The 26,705-nt window shown below is 29.9% G+C and overlaps 2 protein-coding genes across 2 annotated transcripts in view; one reads left to right on the forward strand and one right to left on the reverse strand.

The window, feature by feature from the left end:
• The window catches only part of LOC123259718, a 258,178-nt gene that overhangs the window by 45,580 nt on the left and 185,893 nt on the right, over positions 1–26,705 (forward strand). The window lies entirely within an intron of this gene.
• Positions 5,227–8,628, reverse strand: LOC123259720 (trypsin-1-like). The gene is made up of 6 exons (XM_044720380.1): positions 8,530–8,628; positions 8,394–8,470; positions 6,298–6,395; positions 5,789–6,044; positions 5,547–5,702; positions 5,227–5,437 (listed from the first exon to the last, which is right to left on the reverse strand). The coding sequence occupies exons 1-6, from the start codon at positions 8,573–8,575 to the stop codon at positions 5,294–5,296; spliced, it is 777 nt and encodes a 258-aa protein (XP_044576315.1). The 5' UTR covers positions 8,576–8,628; the 3' UTR covers positions 5,227–5,293.

Consider the following 26,705-nt stretch of genomic DNA (forward strand, 5'->3'; position numbering starts at 1 on the left):
GTTGATATTGTGAAGATAACTCAAGGATTTTCAATACAATATTTTCAAAAATTTAACAATTGGAAGTAAATTTAGTGAACTGGTAGAAAGATTAGTTTGACTCAAGACAAAAATTCTTGAACCAAAACTATAAATTTCTTAGGACAAGAGAAAAAAATCTCGAACGAAGAAATTTTTTTCATACTAAGAATTTTATCTTAGCTCAAGCATTTTTTCTCGTGACTCAAGAAATTTATTGTTTTCCTCATTATAAAATTTTTTGCTTTTAAGTCAAGCTAACCTTTCTATTTGTGTGGTTAATTTTTAATTTTTTCTGTTTTATGCGAACAATTTTTTTGGATTATGTGTCTATTATTTAAAATTATTTAAAAATTTAATTAATTAAATATAATGCTGTTATTAAAAAGATTATGATTTGAAAGGAATATCTTTACAAGGAGCGTTTTTGCTATCGACTGGCTCATACTTAGCCAAAAAATATATATGATCTTCTTTAGTCACACTTCTAATAATAATAACACTTATATCATATAAACATCTTTTTATCTTATAAACATTAATTTCAAGAACAATATTCAATAACACGGATTAATTTTTAATTCTGGCGTCTAAATAATGACGTATGTTCTAACAAATTAAGAAAACCCCATAAAATACACAATAGTTGAACAATTTTCAACCGATTACAAGAAAAAAATGTTTTTAAAGTTTTGAATATTTAAAAAAAATTTAAAGAATGATGTGCTCGAAATATGAACCCTTATAGTATATTCGTGAAACAAATGTAAAATATACGTGCGCACAAAAACGATGTTTCATAAATTTTATATATGCTCGACATAGATGTTGAAGCATTCATACTGACATATGCGTTGACATATATACATAGACATGTGGCATACATTCATTTTTGTGTAGAAAACTCGAGCTGGAATTGTAGAATCAGCGACGTTTACATATGAATGTTTTGGAGAAATTAAACATTTAACATCTCTTTTTGAAACATAAAAAATTTAATAAAAATTTTTAAAAGTTATTTTTTCTGAGTTACGAATATCTAATTTTCTAATGATATCAATTTAAACTCTTATGAATAAATTATATGGAGAATCTTGTTCGAAGATGGTTATGTAATTGATTACTTGTAGCGTCGTCTAACATGCATTAAATATCCTAAAAAACAATGTTATTAACAATCATCAATTATATAATTAGTTCCGAATGAAGCGATACGCACAAACACGATCGAGTTCATCTGCCTTAGGTGGGTGCGCATGATCGATAAATTTTATTACTTTTAAATACTTATCACTTGTCAAACGAAGTTTAATTGATGATAAATTGTTAAATCTTGACACTATTCCGTTATTTTATCCCCAATTGGATTTCGTTGGCTCACTAAAAAGAATAAATCCCAAGGCGTTGTTTGATCTGTCTTCTCATATTGTTTTTTGTTTTCACATCGCTTTTTTTACTTCAGTCGCGTTAAAATTTCTGTGGAGCTTTTTGTTTAATCGAAAGACAGAACCACCGTCTAGTTGTCAGAGCTTTTCACTATCTCGAGTTAAATATTTTTCATGTTAGCAAAAATTTCTTCTAGTAGTTACTTTTTTGTTCTGGCTTTTACCAGTAGCTTTTTTCAAATTTTTTCTGGGTGGACCATCTTGTCGCAGATGGTTTGTATTGTTGACGTTCTCGTTTTCATTTTTACTTTCGACTGTTATTTAAACATTATGATAATTATAATTACAAAATAATCTGGAGCCTTAGAATTTTATTTTAGAGTGGTGGAGGTTTAAATCTCCAGAGAGATGTTTTGATATAACCACTTTTCTCTTAGCAGTAACATAGTCTGATTCATATTTAAAGAAACCACTTCTCTGATCTATTCGCTCTTGTTAATGGCGTGTGTACGAGCACTCTCCTGGGAATCCGCGGTATAATAATGTTGACACAGTCGATGTGTGGAGCTTGAAAATTCTAAATATAAAGTCTATTCTTTATCTTCTTTATCTTCAATCACCCACGACTTCACTCTTGAAGACTTCTGAAGTAAAGATTAAAATATGATTATTTTTTTACTTTTTTTAAGTTAACACGCTTAGGACAAAGTTTAAATTTCAATGGAAGAAATATTATTTCTCTCAATAAGCTCAAGTCATAGCTTTTCAGTTTAATTAAGTATCATTGAAAAGATTTTGAATTGAATTTGTACTGTTTCGAAGTTTCATATAATTTTTAGCGGTGGTTTATTTATTATGAAAAGTTTTTGAAGTATTTCTAAATAAATTCGAATTTCGAACGAGATAAAATTTATTTCATACATATGAATGTGTTTTTATGTCAAATATTAATTTATATAATTAAGAGAATAAGCAAAATTTTGTGACGGGTATGTCGTCATTATAAAATGGATTTCTATATAGATAACTATGTAACATCAGAAAAGTCATAACTTGAATTAATGTCTTTTTACGGTTTGATATTTCTTGCCGATAATCAATTTGTTATCCAAATAATTCAGAAAATATGGAAAATTTCGTAAAGACATATTTTTATTTTAAAAGGCATTTTTATAGTCAAATTTAGTATCATTAGGAAGATATTGACCTAAATTTGTGCCTTTTTATGATTTTATATATTTTATGGTGATAGTCATTTGTTATGTTAAGGGGACCCGGTGGTCTAGCGGCCTAAAATTTAAGCTATTTTAAAAATTTTATTTCTATATGAAGAGAATGACTAATGCTTTCAATTTTTTTTTACACTTATTCTATTACTTATCAACTACACAAAAATGAAAATTAAAACAAAAAAAAATTTTTTTTTAAACTAGAAAAATGGCGCTGAAGTTCCCCTCTCAAAAAAAAATGTACCTGACTGGTGGAAGTAGATTGATCTCTCCCTCTGATCTGAAATTAAAAAATATGACTGATTTTTAATTAGTATAAGTATAGTTATCGTGTATAGAATGAAAAAAAAAAAAAAAAATATTTGACAAAATGGCGCGTAGTTTAAAGTAAAAATCCGAAACTCGTTTTCAAAAAATATTTTTAACTACGCGCCATTTTGTCAAAAAAATTTTTTTTTTTCATTCTAGTATACACGATAACTATAATTATACTAATTAAAAATCAGTCATAGTTTTTAATTTCAGATCAGAGGGAGAGATCAATCTAGTCCCACCAGTCAGGTCCATTTTTTTTTGAAAGAGGGACTTCAGAGCCATTTTTCTAATTTAATAAAAAAATTTTTTTTGTTTTGATTTTCATTTTTGTGTAGTTGATAAGTAATAGAATAAGTGTAAAAAAATTTGAAAGCATTAGTCATTACCTTCACATAGAAATAAAATTTTTTAAAATAGCTTAAATTTTAGGCCGCTAGACCACCGGGTCCCCTTAAGTTTTTTGAGCAGTTAGGAATAGTTTTCTGGTTCTATAAGTTTTCAAGAGTAAACTATAACTTTTAATTTTTTTTTCTTAAAATACAAAGCTTCTTCAATATTCTGTCATTAAATTCCAATCATGTGTTTCCAAGTGTAATTTATGAATTTTAATTTAGAATGTGTCGTAAAGTACCAACGTCACTGCCGAGAAGACAATAATGTTGCTGAAAATTTCAATGTTGCTAAGAATCCTTTGTATTGTATGTTCGTGTAAATTTTGTATCGTCAAGGAAAGAAGACGTACAAATCAGTACAAGGGGCTGAAAGTGGCACCAGCCGAAACGCATAGCACATCTACAGTGAAAGTGGGGAAGTCTTCATGACGTTAATGGAAGATAGAGCGATGCTGAAGGCCTTTATTAGATACGAAAGGCTGTACAAGCGACGCCACAGTCTCCTTCGCAATTGTCACTTGAACAGCCTGATGAAATGGTTCGTCAAGCACACCAACCGTGATGCTGATGAAAAGCCTATCGGACACATGCTTTTACTAACTACTTTTTATTCAGCTTTGATGATCGATGATTGTAGACTCTGAGGAAAATAACGTCGGAAGGAGCCTTTCATCTTGCGAGAGCAACTTAAGTCAAAGTGTCAAAGAGGAGGTGTAACGTCTGAGGTCTAATGATTCAAGTAAAATAAGATTTTATTTTTTTGATGCATAGAAATAAAAGCTCTTTTGATTTTTAAAAATTATCTTGGAATCATAGTATAAATTCATAGAAGAGAATTTTAGAGAAAGTTTTAAAAATTCCAGTTTTAATAGTTTTGAAAAAGTATGGGCATAATTTTTCAAAAATATCTTTTAAATGTAGTGGAGACGAAGGTCAATTTGAAAAATCGAAAAAAGATAAAAATTAAATATCCTCCCAAAATTATATTGCAACACGCAATACTTTAATTTGCTTAAAATTTGAAATCATTATGATTATTTGTTTTTAATAATTTATTTTAATTACTTATTAATAATTTTTTATTGACTAATTACCGTCATAATATATTAATTTATTATTTTTCACACAAAAAAAATTTATTTTTCATATAACCAGCATTGAAAATGTGAGTTTCAATGCCTGTTGAGCCAATCGAAACTAGACAATTTCAGACCAATGCGACTGTTAAAGGCAGCAATCAATCATTTCTTTCCGGCGGACAGAAAATGACGATTTTCTGCCCGCGAGATGAAGTTGCAGCTTTATTTTCAATCCTATCAGAGTATTTTTTGTTTGTTTTATACCTTTATAATTGTCATTCTAACCATTAACCGTACTGACATATTATAATTCTGTTACTTAGCATAAATAAGAATGACAAAAGAAAACTATTCAATTTACGAATAATGTTTAATAAAAAATAAACCATTACTTTCTATTTCATTATAAGTTTTATGATAAAATGGTATTTTCGCTATTCGTCTGAAACTATCTAGTTCTGGTTGGCTCCAGACATTGAAACTAGCATTTTTAATGGAACTTATATGAAAAATATAATGTGTGACGCGAGATGAAACACGATTTCAGACCGAGTGATGCCAGCCCTCGCTTCGCTCGGGCAGGCAACTTCACTCTGGTCTGAAATCGTTTTGTTTCATCCCTAGTCACACAATATACTATTTTTTCTTTAATTAATTGAACTAAAAAAAAATTATCACAGTATTTTTAACTCAATTGACCTCTTTCTCCCCTAACCAAAACGTAATAAGGTGACTTCTGATGACAATATCACGTAAAATGTAAAAAATTGATCATTTATTTGTCTCAAAAAACTATGCAATATTTTTATACTTAGTTTGATATTTATCCATAATTAATACAAGTATAAAAAATTATTAAAATTGAGACTATTAAATTAAACAGCGTTAGCTTTAATCCAGTCAAGAAAACTAGGAACTCTGGTATAAACAGAAGGATATATCGTCGAAGCACATCCTCGAACCCACGATGCAAGACCAACAAGTTTGTTGCCAACCATTAAAGGTCCGCCAGAATCACCCTGAAAATCAAAGTTTTGTTAACTGTATTGGAGGAGTTAACAAATATAACGTGATTTGTCACATAGATAAATAAGAAAATCTATTTTCATTATGAAATGATTAACTTACATGGCAAGGACCAGATTCATGGACAGGATCATAAGCACAAATATGAGTATTATCATCAATATGACTTCCTGTATCGGTATGCACTTGCTTACAATAGCTTTGACTTGCGATAAATACTTCAGCTTTTTGAAGAACAACTGGCTTCATTCCACCCTCCTGTAATAAAATAAATTCATTAGATAAATAATAATTATTATTTATTATAATTATTCAAAAATAAAATTATATGTTATTTTAGTCACCTGTAAAGTACCCCAGCCAGATATAACCGCGACTGACTCAGCTGGAATATCCTGATTTGGAATTGGTAAGGGAACAAATTTCAAAACTGCACTTACTTCAAAGCGATCTTCTATTTTTATTAACGCAATGTCGTTTTTCCACGAATCTGAAGGATTATATTTCTCATGGATGATAATTTCAGCAACAAAATGGGTTGAGTTTGGTTTTTCTAAATTTGTAGTAGCTGCAACGACTTTAATTTGTTCTGCAGTTTTGCTGTAATTTAAATTTGATAATAGTTTAATCCTTTATTAAAAAGTTGCTATGGTAACCACTTTGGCAACGGTTGAATATTAATGAATAAAATTTGTAAAAATTAATTAAATGAATTAACTTGTCGATAATAATAATTTTAATAGAAGCGCGCAAAGCGCGCTCGATTTTCTAGTAATGTTAAACATTAATGATAAAAAAGAATCAATTCTGTAAAGTAATTAGCTTCTTGAATTTATGTTAAATTTTTAGTTACCCTTCAACACAGTGAGCAGCAGTAATCACATATTTTTCATTTAATACTGATCCACCACAAAAGTGAAAACCATCGATGAAAGTCTTTTGAAGCGATACCTATAAAGCATTCAATGGAATGAGACGTTACTTTTATTTAATTCGTTGGTACATTTTTGGGATACAATTTATCACAAATTAATTAAATTAAAAATAATGGTTCACAAAGTTAAGCGTATACAACTAATTTATGTAATTGGAAAAAATTCTTTCAAAAAACAGTAATAATTTTTTTCAGACTGAAATTTCTATTATTCAGAGTTTCGGGAGCTTATCAAAATCAGATAATTATTTTGTTATCAATAATAACCCGTGTAAAAAAGTTGCGGAATTTCTCCGGTTATCCCACAAAGAAAACCTCAGGAATTCATATTTTGACAAAAATTTAGGATGTAATCATAGAAAATGATCAGCGTTCTAAAATTAATAAAGTAGAAATATGTATTCGCGAAATCATTATATGTTGATTAATTCATTACAGACTTCTCAAAATTTCTCGGATAATTCGGGAGGAATCCCGGTGAAAATTCTGCGGAATCGTTCTAGAATCTTTGTGGAATTGAAACTAGAAGCTAGACTGGCAAAGTTCCGCGAAATTTTCTCCGGGATTCTTCCGGGTTTTCTTGAAAAATCTTGCACGGAGAAAAAAATATCGTTAGAATAAGGATACGTATAGTTATTCTGACTATACGCCGTATAGTCATTTTTTTATATACGCTGTATAGCCAATTCAGCTATACAGCGGATCATCAAAATGACAATCCATATCATTATTTTAGCGTTACATTTAGTTAATTCAACTATACAGATCCTCACGTTAACAAAATAATTGCCTGTTTTGACGAAACTACATATATTTACAAGAGCTATTTTCTGTATAGTTTTAAGTCAAACAGATGAATTCTTAAATCAGAAATCTGGATCGTTATTTTAAGGAAACGTCGTTTGAGGATACGTTGGATAGTCATTTTAACAATATTTTTTTTTCCGTGTGAGAAGTCTGTAATTAATTAACCAACATATCATGATTTTACGAATTTATATTTTACTACTTTATTAATTTTCTATCGATGATCATTTTCTATGACTTCATCTTGAATTCTTCTGGAATTCATATTTGTGTCAAAATATGAATTTCTCAGAATTTCCTCGCGTAATCCCGGAGGAATTCCGTAACTTTTTTATCCAGGAATTACAGTAATTATTGAGTTTCGCGGTCGATAATACTTCAATCCATAAAAATAATATTTCGACTTTTTTTTTAACAATCACTGACTTCTTTTAACCCTTCAGCACTCTCGCTATGAGATTTTCTCTCACGGTCATCAATAACTCAAATTTTCTTTCAAATTTCAAATGGAATGACTATGTGATTTTTTTTCTATCTGTCAAAAAATTAATTTTTAAGTAAGTCAATTTTTTTTTGATTTAAGAAATTTATTGGATTTAAGATTTTTTAAATTAAAGGGACTATAAGCATGCGTGCGCTTCCACATAAGGCGTGAGAGTTTTTCTCATCGCGCGAGTAATGATAGTAAATCGTTTTGCGAGAGTCCTGAAGGGTTAAAGTTTGCAAAAATAAGACAATCTAAAAATCATAATTTTCAAAAATTTAATTTTTTTTTGAGCGAAAAAAAATAAAAAATTGACATTTTTAAGGTTTTTTTTCCGAATTATTTATTTTTACATGTAATAAACTAAAAGTCTCTAGATTTATCTGAATAAGTTTTATCAGAAATTTTCTGCTGACATAAAAATTTTGTTTATTCAATAATTTATTTCAACAAATATTCATTCTAAGTATTGTAAATGAGCAGTGAAATGAAATAATTTGAAAAAAATGAAAGTTTTGAAACGATAATTTTTCGATTTTTTATACCAAAAAATCCAGAAAACCGTGAAACTAAAAAGTTGCAATAATGGCAGTCAATAATTCAGCAAAAAATTTCACAAAAGCTTATTTAATGTCTGATAAAATTTGAGGGAAATAAAAGTATGTACAGCAAATATCTTGTATACAAACTCTAATATATTTATAATTTACATAAAAACACTCACTTGATAAGGAATTTCACCCGCTTGAACATCACTTCCGTTGATAATCCGTGCATGAAAATTTTGTGGCAGAGCCCCAGCTGGAATAAATTTAGTGTGAAAAGCTTAAAAATTTTTTTTAAATTATTTTGTACATTACCATGAGCAAGTTTTCCAACACTGAAAAGAAATAGAACCAGTATCATTGTAGTGCGTGTTAATAAAAACAATCTGGAAAACTGTGGGAATTATTACTTGCTTTCATTTATATAAAGTGAGAAGATTTAGGAATGCAGAATCATTACAGATAGAGATTTCAAGATAAAAAAAAAAACCGATTAGATATCCTCAAAACTTTTAAAAGTAGTAATGAACTGATTAATTTCGAGATTGACTCCAATCTACGAATTATAAAAAGTAAAATTCATTTTGATACCTGTTGTCTCCTCAATCTTCATATTTAGTGTTATCACTTTTTAATCCACGATAAAATGAGACAATGATTTTAAAAATTCTTAATCCACGTGATTGATGTCATTTATCGACAGATAAGTGTTAATATTTGTATATAAAACCTAGTTGCATTTATACTTTTTGCTACTGAACTTTCGTTGATTTTTCGATAATACATAAATAATTTAATCAACGTTATCATTAATTTTTGATAATATTTAATCTTTAAATTTGTGGTAAACTTATAGAAGATAAAAATTTTGTCTTTTTTAGATTTTTTATTTCAAAGAAACTGATTTATATTTAACAGCAAAGAATTGCCAATAATCCGACGTAATGACACTCAGGTCGATACAAACTTGGTCAGCGTCGGCACAAAGTGCCAATAAAGCGGCTGGGTTAGGGAGTCTTTGGATCATGGGATGAAAAACGCGACGGTAGTCAACCCGTGATTGCTTTTGACAATTGAACAGCTGTGTCGTTGCTTTTTCTCAACTAACTTTCACTTTCATCCGAAAGTAAAATCCTCAGGTTCATTTTTTAATATATACTGAATGAAAATAAAATCATCAAAATAAATTTCGTTCGATATGAGATGCTTGTGTTGAAAAACTAAAAAAGTAGTATAGTTTTTCATTCTATTTAAAAACTTCTATGTATGTGGACATTGTACATCCATATGTATGAATTTAACTTGTCCATTGGTTGAGAAGGTTCCTGTAAAGTTTTCGATCCCCAAACTGAATAATTCACTTCTCGAGAATTACCAACGTAAATGTGTCTAATGATGGCCTGAAATAAACTTGGTCGTGACCCGAGAGTCGTTGGTGGTCATTCTCGACTTTCATTGTCTTCGCTAAACTGAAAGTCATTTAGTCTTACAGACAAAGTTCTTCATTATAAATGCAAATTCCGATGTTCCTGCAGTTTAGAGAATATCGTTGAATTTAATGTCCTTCTTCGGTCAATCATGCTTGCAGATACTTGAATCATGTTACTTTCGTCAATGCAAAGTTCGATCGTACTTATCTAAGAATGTCACTTAGAATTATTAAGTTAGGATACGAACCATATTACTTGGAAGGAGTTTGAACCACAAACAAAAGTTCTATGAAGTTATATTCATCATCAAAAAGGCGCGCAGTAGCCCTATCGGATCCGGCCCTTGCTTACCAAAGCATTGGACCGGGTTCGAGTCCAGCGTACACCAATGAATATTTTCAATATTTAAGTGTATTATTCTGCTCAGCCCAAAAAAATGAAACGAGTTCCAATCTCAAAAGTTTACATCCTACCGTAGTCGCTCATGACCTTAGTAGTTTATGCGACTTTAAACAAATAAAAAAAAAAAAAAAAAAAAATGTTTCTGTCTTTTTTTATCACATTTATATTTAAATACTTTATTTTTTCTTTCTGGAACTGTTCTGTCGTTTTTACCCTCAAGTAGCGACACGACAGAACAAAGAATTATACAAGCACAATTTGATATTGACTGTCGATAATGCAAGAAGATAGTCTCTCTTTTTTATTTTTTTTATTAATTTTTATTAAAATAGTTTTTTATTATTTATTTATTTATTTATTTATTAAACCAGAAAATATTACAGATAATCAATATATAATATAATATAATAAATGACATATCTGTCCTATAGAGATGCATAACATCTGTTCATAGGACTGGTATAAATTAAAATACAAATCAAGAAAGCTAGTTTACGTATATAATTAATTTATAACAGTAGTTTAGAGAAAAATCATGTCACATTGCTTTATCCATCGAATTAGACTTATTTTCAGTAATTTGGTTGTTCCGGCAAAATATTTCAATTTGTTCGGTAATAAATTAAAATATTTAAAGGCCGTGTATTTTGCACTTTGACTTGTGATGTTTTTATTAATTTTAGGAAGTGAGATTGACTTATTTCTAGTATTGAAAAAAGTATTTAAAAGTTTGTGCCTGCAATCATTGAAATAGAAGATGAGTGAGTTCACAATGAAAGTTTTTTGTATATTTAGAACATTACAATTTTCATCTATAATAATTTTTTGAATCAGTCTATTTTGAGTTGATACTATAGAATTTCTAGTGGTACTATAAGCACCACCCCAGGCAATTAATCCGTAGTTAATAATACTTTCAATCATTGCATGGTAAATTATTTTTAAAGTCCTTCTATTCATAAATAAACTAAGTTTATAGAAAACATATGTAAAAAATTTTAACTTAGTTAATAAATCTTTGGTATGATAGTCCCATTTTAGTCTACTATCAATGATCAATCCCAGATATTTGTAGGATTGAACTCTTTTTAGCTTCTTATTGACTAGATATAATTTAAATTCAGTTGGGACACTATCAACATAACATCCAAAAGTAATAAACGAGCTCTTATCTATATTTAGAGATAATTGATTGGCACACATCCACAAGTTGATATCATTCAGCCAAGTAGTAATTAAAGACTGAACATCCGACCAACATTTAGCAGAGCATAAGACAGCAGTATCGTCAGCATATGAGACTAGTGAGTTGCATGGAACCACTTTGAATGTCATTAATATAAAGAATAAATAAAAGTGGTCCTAAAATCGTGCCCTGAGGGACACCCACTTTTACATATCTTTTCTTACTTGATATGTTATTCACTTTTACAGTTTGAGTTCTGTCATTTAGGTAATTTCTCAGCAGATCCAGTACAACACCTCTAATTCCATATGCTTCAAGTTTGACTAGTAAAATTGCATGGTTAACAGTATTAAATGCCTTTGCCAGGTCGAGAAAAGCTATCACAGTTGGGCAACTTATGTCTAAATTATTGTATATATATTCAGTAACAAAAGAGATAGCCTCTTTTGTACCACGGTTGTTTACAAAACCATACTGTCTATCCGAAATTAACTTGTGTTTGTTTACAAAGTCTACCAATCTCGAATATACAATTTTTTCCATTACTTTAGCAATATTAGATATAATAGAAATTGGTCTATAGTTAGAAACTAAAACTTTGTCACCTGCTTTATGCAAAGGTATTATTTCAGCAATTTTTAAAGCTTTAGGACATATGCCTTCATTCATACATACATTAAAAATATGTTCCAGAGGTATACTAATTTTATTTGATACACATTTTAATACTTTGCTATTTATACCATCTATTCCCCCAGATTTTAATTTCAATTCCTTAATAGTTTTCCCAATTTCCTCAATCGAAGTAGGTTTGAGAAAAATACTGAATTGATTAGGCTCAAAAGTTTTTTTTTCATATTTGATATTTTTGTCAATATCTGAGGCTAGTTTATATCCAATATCACTAAAACAATCGACAAAATGATCAGAGATCTCTCTCTTATCAATTATTTTGTAATCATCACTTAAAATGAATTCAATATTATCTTTTTTATCACTATTTTTTCCTAATTTACGTTTAATAAAGTTCCATAGTTTTGTACTGTCATTTTTATAATTATTCACTTGATTTTTTAAGTAATTTTGTTTTGCAAGTTTGATAACTCTATTCAAAACTTTACAATAGTTATTATACTATACTTTAAGAATTATACTATATTCATTCATTTTCCAAGTTAGATAAAGTATTTCTTTCCTTTTACACGCGGTTATTATGCCCGTTGTGATCCAGTCCTTCCTAGGACTAAATTTAGTTCTAGTTTTCTTATTTGGAACACTATACGACTCTTTTACAAGATCTTGTATAATTAAAATTAATTTATTTATTGCAACATCCGGATTATTTTCTAGTGTCAACAGGTTCCATTTTATCTGATCACTTAGATTACTTAGTTTATCATAATTAATACAAGGTAAAAATAATGGTTTATTTACTCTTTTGTCTATTCTAATTGAAACAAATAATGTGTAGTGGTCTGTAAAAGCACTAGTATACGTGAACGAGTTTATATTATTTAAATTAGATTTGATAAAGAAATTGTGTATACAGGAACCACCATCTACGGAAAGACTAGGTCTAGTTATATTGTTAAAATAGGGAATATAACCGCTATTCAAAAAATTGGACAAAAAATCGTTGGATACATCTTCATCACTTAATATATTAATGTTAAAATCACCCGCCAAAACATGATTAACAGATGATTTGTTGCCTTCGATATATTGTTTAATCGCCTCAATATAAGATTCTTTGTTGACATCATGTGATCTGTAGGTACCAGTTACTTTAATGACATCACCATTTCATATTGCACTAACAGAATAATTTGTTGATATTTGATAAGATTTTTTAAATCTTAGTAAGTAGTTTGTTAACTTCAAGCGATTTAAGGAGGTTCCATGAAAAATCACTTTTCTTACAATATTCTTTAATTTTTGAATATGCGTACTTTTAAGTGTACGAATAATTTTTTTTAATAGTCCTTGCGGTGCTACTTTTCGAAATATTAGCAATTAAAAATCGTACATCTAACATGCATTCCCTATCCTGACCGTTGCTAGAGTGAACATTTTATTGAATAACAACCAAACTTTTTTTAGAATTTATTTGAAAAACTGAGAATATTTAATTGAAGTTATAACAAGTATTTTTTATCAAAAATAACATAAACGAGCGGTATTCATTTTTTTATAAAAAATGTTTGAAGTTAGCGACTTCCGATATTTTACGTGAGTGGAAGTAATTGAGCGATAGTCTGTAAAGAGAGGCAGCACTAGTGCGTAAAAAATAAACCAATAGCCATAACCTATTGGTGTCTTTTTCGTGCCGTGGAACCTCCTTAATAATTATTTATTAAAAGTTGATACATTATTTGTTTACTGTTAATAAATTCAAATAAATCAAATCATTAGTAGTTTATAAATTCTTTTATAAGAATTTCAATTTGAAATTATGAGTGAAGTATTGAAAATAAGAAAAAGTTAAAAAAAATATTTTTTATTGATAATTTGATTCTCTATAAAAATGGTCCTTAGGAATTTTATAATATCCCTCATAATTTAAAGACACGGTGAGAAAAATGGAATAATTCTATTTTCATTTAAAAAACTTGATAATTTTCTTAAATTCTAATTTTCATTTAAAATTCATAAAAAATTTTCAAAATATTTTCTCTAAACAAAATATTCTAGTGGTTGATCAAGTTTCTATATAAAGTGCAAAGAAAAGAAATAGGAATATTTGTTTATTTTATCATGAATTTTAAATGTAATCCTTTCTTCGCTGAATATTAATTTAGACTTAGTATTAGAATCGAAAAAGATGTAAAAAAATAAGGTAAAGTGGATGTAGAGTTTTGTGTGTAGAGCCTACGTATTTCACTCAAGGTGGTCCCGAGGGTGTAACCCCAAGGGTAGAAGAAAGAGAGATATTACTATGCTTAGACTTCATACCTCTGGATCTGTAAATCACACTAGGTGCTGGCAAGGACAGCCACTTTCCAGAAGTGTCTCTACATCAAGAGCCTGCGGTATAGTAAGCTTGTTCGCGTTTCTGACTGTTTATGTCTTTAGAGTGAATATTTTACAAAGCCGATGATATTTATTTTCTATAAGTGTAACATTAAATCTTAAATCGATACATAATATTCTCATAGATCATCAAATTTATAAACTTTTTATTCGAAAAACTAAAGGTTTTTCATTCTCTTACAGCTATAAAATTTAAACGTCGGACATTTCCCCTTTGATTGCAATATTTGTCAGTAGAATAGTCTAATTCTTTGACGACCCGCATGTTTGATGAAACAATGCATTGTAAAAAGTTTTGGTGTAAAGATGGACCCGGAGAACACTCCATAGTATGAAATTTAGGCTCCAGCCTAAATATCGTGAGAGCTGGACTCCGACGACTTCGCCAGGGTAACTTGAGATGCAATGTTGTCAATTTTATTAATTATTATAATTCTTTTGTACTCTGAATGTGAATCTAGAGCAGTCAGCCTGAGCAAGTCAGCCGATGAACATCTTCGGCCCCGGACTTATGTCCGGAGATAGATTGACTATCTATTTGTTAAAGTTTTTCTTAAAATATATTTCATTAATCGGAATTGATATTCTTGATTTACTTAAACCTTATAAAATCCTTAAAATTTAAGAGAGAGCTAAGCAACAGGTCCACCTGAGGTCTATCGACACCCTAATGAGGTCAACCTGGAATTTAAAAACATTAAAATCTTGTACTGGAAAATCCAGAACGTTACACTCGTTTACATAAAAATGAGAATTGTAATTAGGGATTTCAAAATTAATTTTATTTTGATTTGAAGTAAAATGTCTTTCGATTTTTATTGTGACTTAATTAAATGTTTTTATTTTTTATTTTCATTATGTAGCCACGTGTATAATCTTTAACAATAGTAATAAAAAGTTTATGATCAATAAAAATCGTAGTTATTTTATTTTGATTCATGAAGCAAGCAATATTCTTGTTTAAAGTTTATTATTTATGTTACATGATAATTTTAAGCATCGGGCACTCAAATAATCATAAATGTAAAATTGCACATTTACCACAATTGTGCTTGCTTACATAAAAAAAAAATTATTATACTTGGAAGAATAATTGAATCGTATAAGTAATTTCAAAAAAGTATAGTTCAATTTAAATGCTTTTTTGTTTTGCAAAACTTAAGGAGTGTGTAATGAAAATTTATTTTTAATTTCTTGTGCCGATTTAAATATAATGACCATAACTAAAAAATGATTCTGAAATTATTTAGTGAACGGGTTGAAAAATTTAATAACTCTTCATGTGCATGGAAGCTATAAATAGAATTATGAATGAGACCTTATCTAACGTCGCAAAAACTGACTCATACACACTCGACATGGATAGGTAGATTTCTTGTTTGTATATGGAATAAAACACGTTATTTTAAGGGAATAATGTGCTAAAATTTATTTTTTATTATATTTTTGCAAATAACGATATAAGACCGACTATAACAAATAGATATTCAAAGGCATCTACTTAAAAAATAGAATTTGTAACAGATGAATAAGTCATTTGATGATAAAAGCTAAAAATTGATTTATTCTTGATTTTTTTTTAATTTTCCCAATTACGAAATAAATTGAAAATAGTATCAAAAGTTGACGAATAACAGCTTTAATTGAAGATAATCATGTAAACTTCGAAATAAATTTAATAGATTTGAGCTAACTTTTACGGCTTAAAAGTTATTTAAAGAAAAAGAGCCGAAATACGTTCAATGAAAAATTTTTTCAAATTTTCAAAATTACGGAATTAATTGAAAAAATCATCGAAACTAGACGAATAATAGCTTAAATCAAAGGTAATTAAATGAAGTTTGAGATGTTTAATAGATTTCATCTATCTTTTACTTCTTAAATATTATTTTTATAAAATATACGAAATTCAAAATTTTTTTTAAATAAAAAAAATTTTCGAATACCCAGAACTCGTAAACTAACCAGCCGATTCTGTTCATCTTCGAACTCGATCTAAGTATTGATCTACGGAATGAGCCCGTTAAATTTCATAAAGATCGGTTGAGTACTGTGGACGCAATCTTGCTGACATCGCGCGTTATATCATATGTATATATTCATAAATATATACATACATAAATACATACATAAACTTTTGAGCAAATACCATTTTTTGACATTACTCTATGGAATGAAATATATTACAACAAAATTTTCTTAAAATTATGACATGACACGGCCCGACTAGAAATTTCAGTGAGGCAGTGATTTGGCGCAAGTAAGGTATGCCGAATTCCAAACTTGCAGTATGTGAGGCATCCAAACCAGGCCGAAGTTTGGGATGTAACGCAGTTGCGAGGCTCAGCCTAACTTGGCTTTCTGATTAGGTTGCAGTTTAGAAACCAAATTCGCAACGAAGAATCCAAATCTAATTCTTTCTTGATTTTTAGCTTTTTTATTATCAAGCGAAAATTATAAATAAAAAATGCTTATTTTTTTATCTTCTTTTACTATTTTAAGTATAAATATTAAATTTAGGACTAAATTTTTTAAATATTTCATGAATAAAAAAAAAAAACAAATTCTTTGTTGCTTTTATTTAATATTATTTTTATTATTTAATTTTATTTTTTCTGTAATTTTTTTTTGTTTTTTGGAGCGTTTTTTAATGTGAAGAGATGTTTTTTATGAAGAGATTTTTTTTATGGGTACATGAGACACCATGTTTATTTGTACAATACACAAATACTCTCATAAATACACACTTTTATATGTATATAACTAAAACGCTTAACCTTGGAAAGACTTAAAGCCAAATAGTAGAGTAGCCGATATGTCTTCGGAAGGTTTTGGGTTCGAATCCCAGTCCGAGCTATCTAATAATTTTTTCTCGCATATTCTATAAACTCACATTAAGATGATCCTCTCCACATTCTTTTCTCAATCCTTTCCTACCAATATCCTGTTACGTGAATGTGGAACGCTTCACGTAATAATTACCGTAACTCCTATTCTTTCCCGCTTCACAGCATTATTTATATTTGAAATATCTTCTCCCACTCCGTTTTAGAGTACTTTGGCAAGAAACGCCGAAGTTCGTCAAACGTTTGGAATGCCTAACTTGCAGGAAATTATAAAATCCAAAGGTCTACGGGAGTTCGGTTTGCCAAACTTAAAAGTAATTGGGGCCATCTATGGTGAGACGAAGTTTGGCGAATGTTTGGAATGCCTAACTTGCAGGAAATTATAAAATCCAAAGGTCTACGGAAGTTCGGTTTGCCAAACTTGAAAGTAATTGGGGCCATCTATGGTAAGACGAAGTTTGGCGAATGTTTGGAATACCTAACTTGCAGGAAATTATAAAATCCAGAGGCTTACGAAAGTTCGGTTTACCAAACTTAAAGTTAATTAGGGACATTTATGGCAAGCCAAACTTCGGCAAATCTTTGGTTATCGTTACTTCCAGCTAGTCAGGCATTCCAAAGGTTCGCCGAAGTTCGGCTTGCCATAGATGTCCCAAATTACATGCAAATTTGGCATGCCAATCTTCGTTTTGCCTAACGTGGATTGAAGAAGGCGCAAATTAGGCTTGCCTAAGTTAGGCAAGCCAAACTTGCCCCTCACTAATTCTTCGGCATTCCTCACTACAATTTCTAGTCGGGAGGCTACAATAGATATATTTCTAAAGAAATCTACTTAAAAAGCTTGTCATAGTAGGTCAATTTTTCGAATTTTTGCAATTTTGCAGAATTTATAAAATCAATCCTTATCACACTATAAATTGCAAAAATTCAAAAAATTGACCGATCGCGTAAAAATTGGTAAAACCAATCTTCCCTATTTTCTTAGGAATTTTTTCGTCCACATGAACAAAAATAAAATTAAATGCTTATCAAAGCATTGGACCAGATTCGAGTGAATGAATATTTTCAATAATTAGGTGTATTATTCTGCTCAGCCCAAAAAAAAAAAAATAAAACGAGTCCAACCACAAAAGTTTACTCCCTACCGTAGTCGCTCATGACCTTAGTAGTTTATGCGACTTTAAACAAATAAAAAAAAAAAAGGAAAAAAGAAATAACATTTTTTTTATCTTTATTTTATTTTAATTTAATTTGAAGGTGTAATTTTTATACTAAAATTTTTTTCAGTGTAGTCTCCCATGCCCCCAGTCAAAAATATATTGATATTTTACGTAAATAAATTTTTCATAAAATAACTATAAGTCACGATGAATTACCTATCGACTTTAAAGGCTTGAAAATCACATCTTTGTGGCAATATATCAGAGTGGCTAGTACGATTTACATTTCTCACCTAAGCCAGCTTTGCATGAACACCGACCAGATAAAATTTTTCTCCTTTTTGCGAGTGATCTGTTGATCTCATACGTTCATTTTTATTTTTATATAAAATTCTTAAGAAATCTTACACATTGAGTTGATAATGATTTATTTTTTATCCTACTTATTAAAAATTTTTGTCTTGAAAGAATGCACATTAATTTAAGTGCTGAGGTGTGCATTTTCAAATTTTTTATCTTGAAATTTCATAAAGGGGCCACATTAAAATTATAAAAAGTTGAAAAAAAAAATAATAATTTTTGATGGAGAAATTAACACAATGTTCACGCTTGGGCTATATGTTATTTGCACGGAGTTGGTACTGACATTTGGTCCTTTAATTACTGTCATTTAATCACCGTATCACGTTATGTTACCAACAGTCCAATAATATTTTAATGTTACATATTACTTTATTCACATCCATAAATCGTTATTGCGGCTTTATGAATCACTAATTAACAAGCTTTCACGAAATAAAAATGCATTAAATTTGAAAATAAAAAATATATCATAAGTCATGAACAATAGAAAAATTTTAAAAAAATTAGAAAAACGGTTGACCCCGAAGGCCATCCCTGCAACTTCCTGCTAATTCCATACCTAGGCGCTTGAAATTGCACTTATGACGTTTTTGAGCTCTTTGAGCTCAAAAATACAATTTATGTTATTTTGAGCTTTCCGAGCTCAAAGAGATAGCTTTGCTATGCTTTTGAGCTCTTTGAGCTCAAAAGTCTTATCAAAATTCGATGAAACACGATTTTTCTAATTTTCAAACAGCTGTAACTTTTTAGTAAATCAACCGATTTCCACGCGGTAGGTGGCGATCGATGTGGTTTTTTGAGTTCTATAAAAAATTTTGAACAAAAAAATTGATCTAATAAAAAATTTCGGAGTTATTACAAAAAAACATTTTTTTTCGATTTTTTTCGACAACGATATTTCACGAACGCATCAACCGATTTTGACGCTCTATGTGGCGATCGATGCGAGTTTTCAAGGTTAAGAGCTGATTAGTTTTTGAAGTTGATCGGTTCAGCCAATTCGGAGATATTTAAAAAAAATAAAAAAAAAAAAACAACTTTTTTTGTCACTTTTTTTGTAATTTCTCGAAATCTACTGGTCCGAATCGGTTCCAACTTACAGGAAATCTAAGTTTGGCGAAGCCCTTTCAAATGACACCAACCGCGATGAAATCGGTCAAGCCGTTCAAAAGTTATGAGAGGTTTACAAACACACACACACACACACACACACACACACACACACACACACACACACACACACACACACACACACACACACACACACACACACACACACACACACACACACACAGACACACACAGATGTACGGACATCATCGTGAAAATAGTCAGAAAAGTTTCCTAGGACCTCGAAACGTCGAGATCTGATGAAAACTCGATTTTCGAAAAAACGGGGTAAAACCAATAACTTCCCGATTTTTGAAAATTTTCAATTTTCTTAGCGGGAAGTTACAAATTTTTTTTTTGCATAAAATCGAATTTTACTGTCAGATCGAGTTTTTAATTAATCAAATAATTTTTCGGGTTCAAAAAATTTGTTGAATGATGCAAGCCGCACTCAAACCAGCTGGTTTGTTTGAAAGATATTGTGAGTCATAAATTTCAAGATATTTCTTATGAGTATTTTTTCAAAATAACTTTTGAATTTCTGGTCGAATAGATTTTTTGTACTTTTCTTTGTAATTAAGAAACTGTGTCGAATGTTCCAACACGCATTGAAATTGATTCTAATCTGTCTTGTAAAAAATCTATACGTTACAAATTGGCGCACAACGTGAAGCCACGCGTTGGTCAGAGGAAGGTTAGTATATTAAGTGGATTTTGTGTGAATATTTAAGAGATTTGCGGGTTCGGTTGCTTTTCGTCTGATGAGATTGTCAGGAAAGTGTGACAGGACTCGGTTGCAGATCGCAAGAGGAAGCTGGCTTTCTAGAAAAGTCGCCCAACTGCTTTAGAAACGTATGCGTGTGATTTTTGAGTATGAGTATGAGTTGCCACTTTTTGGCTAGAGAGCAGAAAAAACTAACTTGATTGAAGAGAAAAAATTGATAAATAGTTTTTTTGGCTCAAGAGTTTTTCTCTCAAATCAAGTTAATTTTTTGTTGTGTTATTTTTTCATTTTTACTAAGTAGTCCCTCGGCTGAAGAGGGAAGCCCGTATGCACTTTTAGGTCCCCGGGTTCTGATTAATGGTATTTACGTATTCTACATATTTACGTATTTTTTGCCGATGATCACGAAAAACTAGCTTATTTTGCTCGCCGATGATAAATTTAATTGTTAATAACAATTTATTAATTGTTTAAAACGATAAAACTCAAGAACGACTAATTTGACGGGGAAGTTTATTTGAAAAAAAAGTTTTAAAATTAAAAAACCAACAAAAAATGTCCTTATCATTTTCAAATAAACTTTCCCGTTAAATTAGTCGTTCTTGAGTTTTATCGTTTTAAACAATTAAATTGTTATTAACAATTAAATTTACCATCGGCGAACAAAATAACCTAATTTTTCGTGATCATCGGCAAAAAATACGTAAATATGTAGAATACGTAAATACCATTAATCAGAACCCGGGGACCTAAAAGTGCATACGGGCTTGCCTCTTCAGCCGAGGGACTAAAGTATAAAGCCTGATAAGCACGAATATGATCAAGAAAGGCCATATATGGCTATTTCAGAAAATTTTACTATTGATCTCCATGATTGACGGTGAACGCAATTTGTATAAAGCAATGAATTCAACAAAATATATTGCTGGTAACTAGAAGAAATCTTTTTAGTTGTCTGTGGAGTTCGTTTCCGATTGTTTACTTCTATTCACATTTCAGTTAAAATTCATTAGTTAGGTATTTGTACTGTGTATTCAATCGTTTATCGCGTCTCGCTATCATCAGCAGTGTGCACCCTATACCTACGCTTGATTTATTTTGTCTATTCGGCGAGAATGCTTTTGTTTTCATTGCAAAGGGAGCTACGTGTTACGTGTTACGAGTATTGTTTCATTTGGTAAAGAACTGTTAATTATGTGAATGTGCATACCCCTGTTGCACTCTTGTTGTCAACACATAATTAAATTATTTGTTTGATCTTGATTAATCTTCAAAATCAATACAAAATTTATAAAATTCAAAATCTTTATTGTTTGATCGAAAAAAATTGTATCATCGATGATGAAATCTGTTATGTTTTTATTAAATGAAAGAAGTTTTTTTTACATTTGATAGAATTAGAAAACAAAGTTATAAATATTCGAGAGATGTTCTTGGTTTGATGATTGACTCACTGTAAATGTAATTAAAATGAGGGAAATTAGTTTTTCTTTGGCGAAGATTAGAGTATACCAAACGCCACGGACGTGACCCGGCTTCTTGAATCGAGCACGGAATTTTAAATGACCAAGAAATAAAAAGTATGACTAGACGGCTGGTTGGTTCTTTTCTGGTTCATTTTAGTCCAGTGTCTTAATTTTTCCCTTGAGCTAAGTTCAAGATTAACCTTAGTCGCGACATATTTGAATTACAAAATGTATACACTCACAACTAAGATTTTTGTCTTGTTCATTGTATATATTCTTACCAAGAAGTAGATTTTCAACCCTTTCTTTGAATCTTTTCCGCGATGAATATTCCCGGGATCGTGAATATATTTTTTGATCACTTCTTTACGAAAGCCTTGAATTAAATATTGTAATCTTGATGAAAAAGAATGAAATTATTTCCGTCAAAGTTGAAGGACAAGAAGTAAATTAAATTAAATTTGTGTCTCACTCAATTTAACTTTGAATTTCATGTTTTTATAGTTCATGTCATAGACTATCTATGCATTGTAATTCAATACGGTTTTATAACTTTGGCTTGATTTTTATTCCCTTCATTGTAAGACATGTACATGTGACTCCTTATTTTCCTTTGTGATGATATAAAGTTTTAAACAAACAAACTTTTTGGTGTATTAAATTTTTCAAAAGTTAGAGTTTTGAGACCTTAAAAGTCGCGTACAATACTTGTCCAATGTAATTTGGATTTATTACTGGAGTAGTTCAGTTGATCGAATGTTTTTCGATAATTTAAAATGGCTGACTAACTTAATTTAGCAGTTTTGCACATTTCAAACATTCCCTGGCGGTTTCGGCAACGCGGTGAAAGCACGGTTAATTCACGGTCGTTTCACCGTATAAGATTTGTTTTTATTGAGCGATTTTTCAGTCAGCATCGGATACCATTGTGAAAGACGTCTACTATAAATTTATCAAATATATGCGGTAATTTCACGATGCAAACATTAGTTATGCACCTCTAAGTAATAGAGAAGTGAGTAATAAACGTCTGTTTTAAAACGGTTGATGTACCGACTGTGAGTGCAGAAAAGATGAATGTACGCAAGTGAATCTACGACATTATGACCGACACTGTACGCTCAATATACTGTCAAATCACAGAAAATTCACGCTACTGTCACAAACAATATAATAAAAATAATACTTCTGACAATTCAGACCGGGACTCGAACCCGGATTGTTTAGTTGCGCGCCCAACGCTCTACCAATTAAGCTATCTGAGACACCTCATAAGGTGTCAAAACTGACTCATTTTTTTTCATTTTATAGATAAAAATAGCTTAAATAAATTTATATTCCTTCTGTAAATTCAAAATAATAATCGTAATTATTGATTAAAATTTTTGATAATTATGAAAATCTTGATTTTGAAATTACGGTGAAATTATTAATTGTATAAAAAAAGTTCTGGAAAAAAAATTGCTTAAAATTTAATTAAAAAAAAAAAAAATATATCTCATAATAATTTTCCGTGATAATAAATAATTTTGCCGTAATTTTGAAATTAAAATTTTCGTCTAATAAAAAACTCAAATCCTTAATAATAGATCCGAATTTGTAGGGGACGGACGGGCAAGACGGAGAGGGCGGGTAAAATGAATAATCGTTTTAAATCGCTGGTCGGTCGATAGAAACATTTTAGACAGCAATCTATCAATCTATTATGTAACTACACTTACCGTTATCGATAAAGCATTGGTTTTGCATACTTGTGGGAATTTTTTTTTATAAATATTGAAATTTAGGAAAAAAAATAAAATTTTAAATCGTAAGTATACAATACTTAGTTTAATGTTGTTAAGGACGATGCAGATTTGATTTTTTTTCTTCATATTCAGGACGCGGTTGATATTTTTGCGACGATTGTTTTGATTGAAATGTATTTTCCAATCAGTATTCGTTTTACGCGACCTGAGTATTCATTTTGCCCGCCCTGGTAGGGCAAAACGGATAATGTTGACTTTTTTTTTTTTTTAATTTCGAAGAAGAATTTCTTTGTTATTATTTTTATTTTACTTTAATTATAAACTTCAATTACCCAAAAAATTATTAGCCAAAGTTAAGAATGGATATGATTGTAATATATATTTGTTATTTCATTTTCAAATTAACATATCCGTTTTGCCCGTCCTTCCCCTAGAATTACAGTGAAAATATTAGAGGTATAGAAAATATGTTGAAAGTTGAGTTGAAAATGAATTATAATTTATTAACTATAGTTAATGAACTGTTGAAAAAAATACTCATCTTTCATGCTATAAACCCGTATAGGATAAACTTAGTTTGATCTTTATTAGTATAAAAGAAGGCTGATAAATAAATTTAAATTATTCTGAATTTTCTGATTTAGACAAAATTTCCGATAAAATTAATTAAAAATTAACAAAATCATAAATAAAAGATAGATTTAGATTTCAACACAAATCAAAAAGTATTTACTAATAAAAATGATAAACACCATATGTTTTTTGTTATTTGTTATTAGTAAAAATAATAATACATAAGTTGATTTTGATGACTTCAACATATATTTTTTCAACTTGTTGTAAATTATTCTTGAAATTCATTTAAAATTCTATTAATATGATAAATTATCCACAAATGTTATGAAATATCCATGAAGTCCAACAGAGGACGCCTGAACGTAAAATATTTTCGTTTTTAACAAATTAAGTCAGATTTTCTATATTCAATCAGATGTTAGTATTAGTCGTTTTTATATATAGGGGAGGGTGGGGTATAACGGCCCCCCTCCAAAATTTGGTCAAAAAATATTTTTTTTTTTCACCAAATTATCATAAATTTTCAAAAACGTAACAACATTAATATTTTCAAATAAAGTCTCAAATGTAAATTATTTGCAATTATTAAATTATTTATTATTTATATTATTAAATCCTAAGAAAGTTATTAATTGTTTGATTAGTTATGATAAATTTTTATAAATCGTAACAAAATTAAAATATTTTAACAAAATATCAAATGTAAATTATTTACAATTAATTCATTATTTTTCACAATAGTGACAAATATATTTTTCAGAATAATCTTCATTGATTCCCGCACAGGAATCATAGGACCATTTCTTGCAACTTTTGCACTGAATCCATGATTCAGTGGATTTTGAATAAAGTCCATTGCAGTAAAGGCAATGACAATCATTTTTTCCATTTTTTGAGCCTTTATTTAAAAATTTTTTTTTTTTACCATTTTTTGGTGGGGGCCGTTATGCCCAAAAAAAAAAATTTTTTTTTTCAAGAATTTTTTCCAAAATTTTTAGCAAGAATTGGCGTGATCTTTTTAATAGACACGGAGTAATGAATTTTTTAAGGTTAAGGGTGGGCTTTAGGGGATGTTCCGGAAGTCGGAGAGGATTCAAATTTTTTTCATACCTTTGAGACCCCAAAAGAACGTTTTTCAGGAATATTTGGCGTGATCTTTTTAATATCGTTGAAATTATGAATGAAAAACGATTTCGTTTCACGAACGTTCGGAACTTGAGGTAGGTAAAAGCCCCAATATATGATCATGTACCAGTATATGATCACTCCATGTATTTGTATACCTATATTTGTGAATATAGATATACAAATACATGGAGTGATCATATACTGTGCATCTATTGAGCTTTACCTTACATAAGAATCTTCTGTACATGCATCCTGTTCATCATCACTATCGGCAGAGTTCACGTCAAGTAAAAAATTGTTGAATGTGGAGATTAAATCTCCAAAATCGATTTCTCGAGCATCACCAACAGAAGTACATTCAGTGTTACCGTGTCGAATTCGAAATCTTCCAACTTTATCAATTAAAAAACTTCTCAAATGACGTGTAATCAGCTTGCACGAAGGTTTTTTATTGCAGCTTCTTTGTCGTCATCATCCAAAAGTACTCTCCAGGTCGTCCTGATTGAAATGCCTAGGAGAAAACTTTTTAAATCCATATTTTTTTAAAAGAGTATGCAACTTTTGGAATCCCTTTACATTTAGCTTCCAATTATCTAATGTAGGCACAATTTTTTTTTTTTTTTTTTCATTTTTAGGATCCAAAAAGCGTAAATTAGTTAAAAAATGCTTGCTGTACGCCCAGAATTCATGATGTGGACTGTTATCATGAACATTACAGCGCAGCGGAGCAGTATCTTTTTCATGGGAAGGAGAACCATTCATGGAATCGAACAAATCATTAAAAAAACGTGAAATTTCTGCAGTAAATAATGCCTCTCGTTCTAATCTCTACTCTCCTTCGGTTGTCATGATAGGATCTGAAAATAAGCAAGATAAAATAAAAATGATGATGAAACCACTGCTGTTTGTGACAGATACAAGTGTTTTAATAGAATGTATACATTTTATTAGTATAAGTAGGCCCATTGGGACTGACTATAGTCTAATGACATAGAGAATAAAAGTCTCCGTTTTTCATGATCAATAGCTTTGAAAGGAGAGGCGCATGCACCAATAGCAGAAGAGATTTAAACATGGATATGTGATTGGTAGAAATTTAAAACGTTAGTCCGTTTCATGCAAACTTGAATAAATACATTATTTCTAAAAATGAAAAAGGTGTAAAAAATAAACCGAAACACAATATAGAAAATAAATTAAACACTAAATGAAGCTGGAACAGCGGCATCAAGGGGCAAAAAACTATCTTGATGATCAACAGCAACAACACAAGAATTGTCATGATCGAGATGAAGATTTGTATCAAAATTTATAGCTTGAGC

This window comes from Cotesia glomerata, linkage group LG2 (assembly GCF_020080835.1).
Source record: "Cotesia glomerata isolate CgM1 linkage group LG2, MPM_Cglom_v2.3, whole genome shotgun sequence".
In the NCBI taxonomy this organism is placed as follows: Eukaryota; Metazoa; Arthropoda; class Insecta; order Hymenoptera; family Braconidae; genus Cotesia; species Cotesia glomerata.

Bases quoted from the DNA above. Each gene is read 5' to 3' on its own strand.
- LOC123259720 (XM_044720380.1), bottom strand. From the start codon at position 8,575: ATGATACTGGTTCTATTTCTTTTCAGTGTTGGAAAACTTGCTCATG. The intron at 8,471-8,529 runs GTAATGTACAAA...AATTTATTCCAG, and splicing joins TGTTGGAAAACTTGCTCATG to CTGGGGCTCTGCCACAAAAT. The intron at 5,438-5,546 runs GTAAGTTAATCA...TTTGATTTTCAG, and splicing joins ATGAATCTGGTCCTTGCCAT to GGTGATTCTGGCGGACCTTT.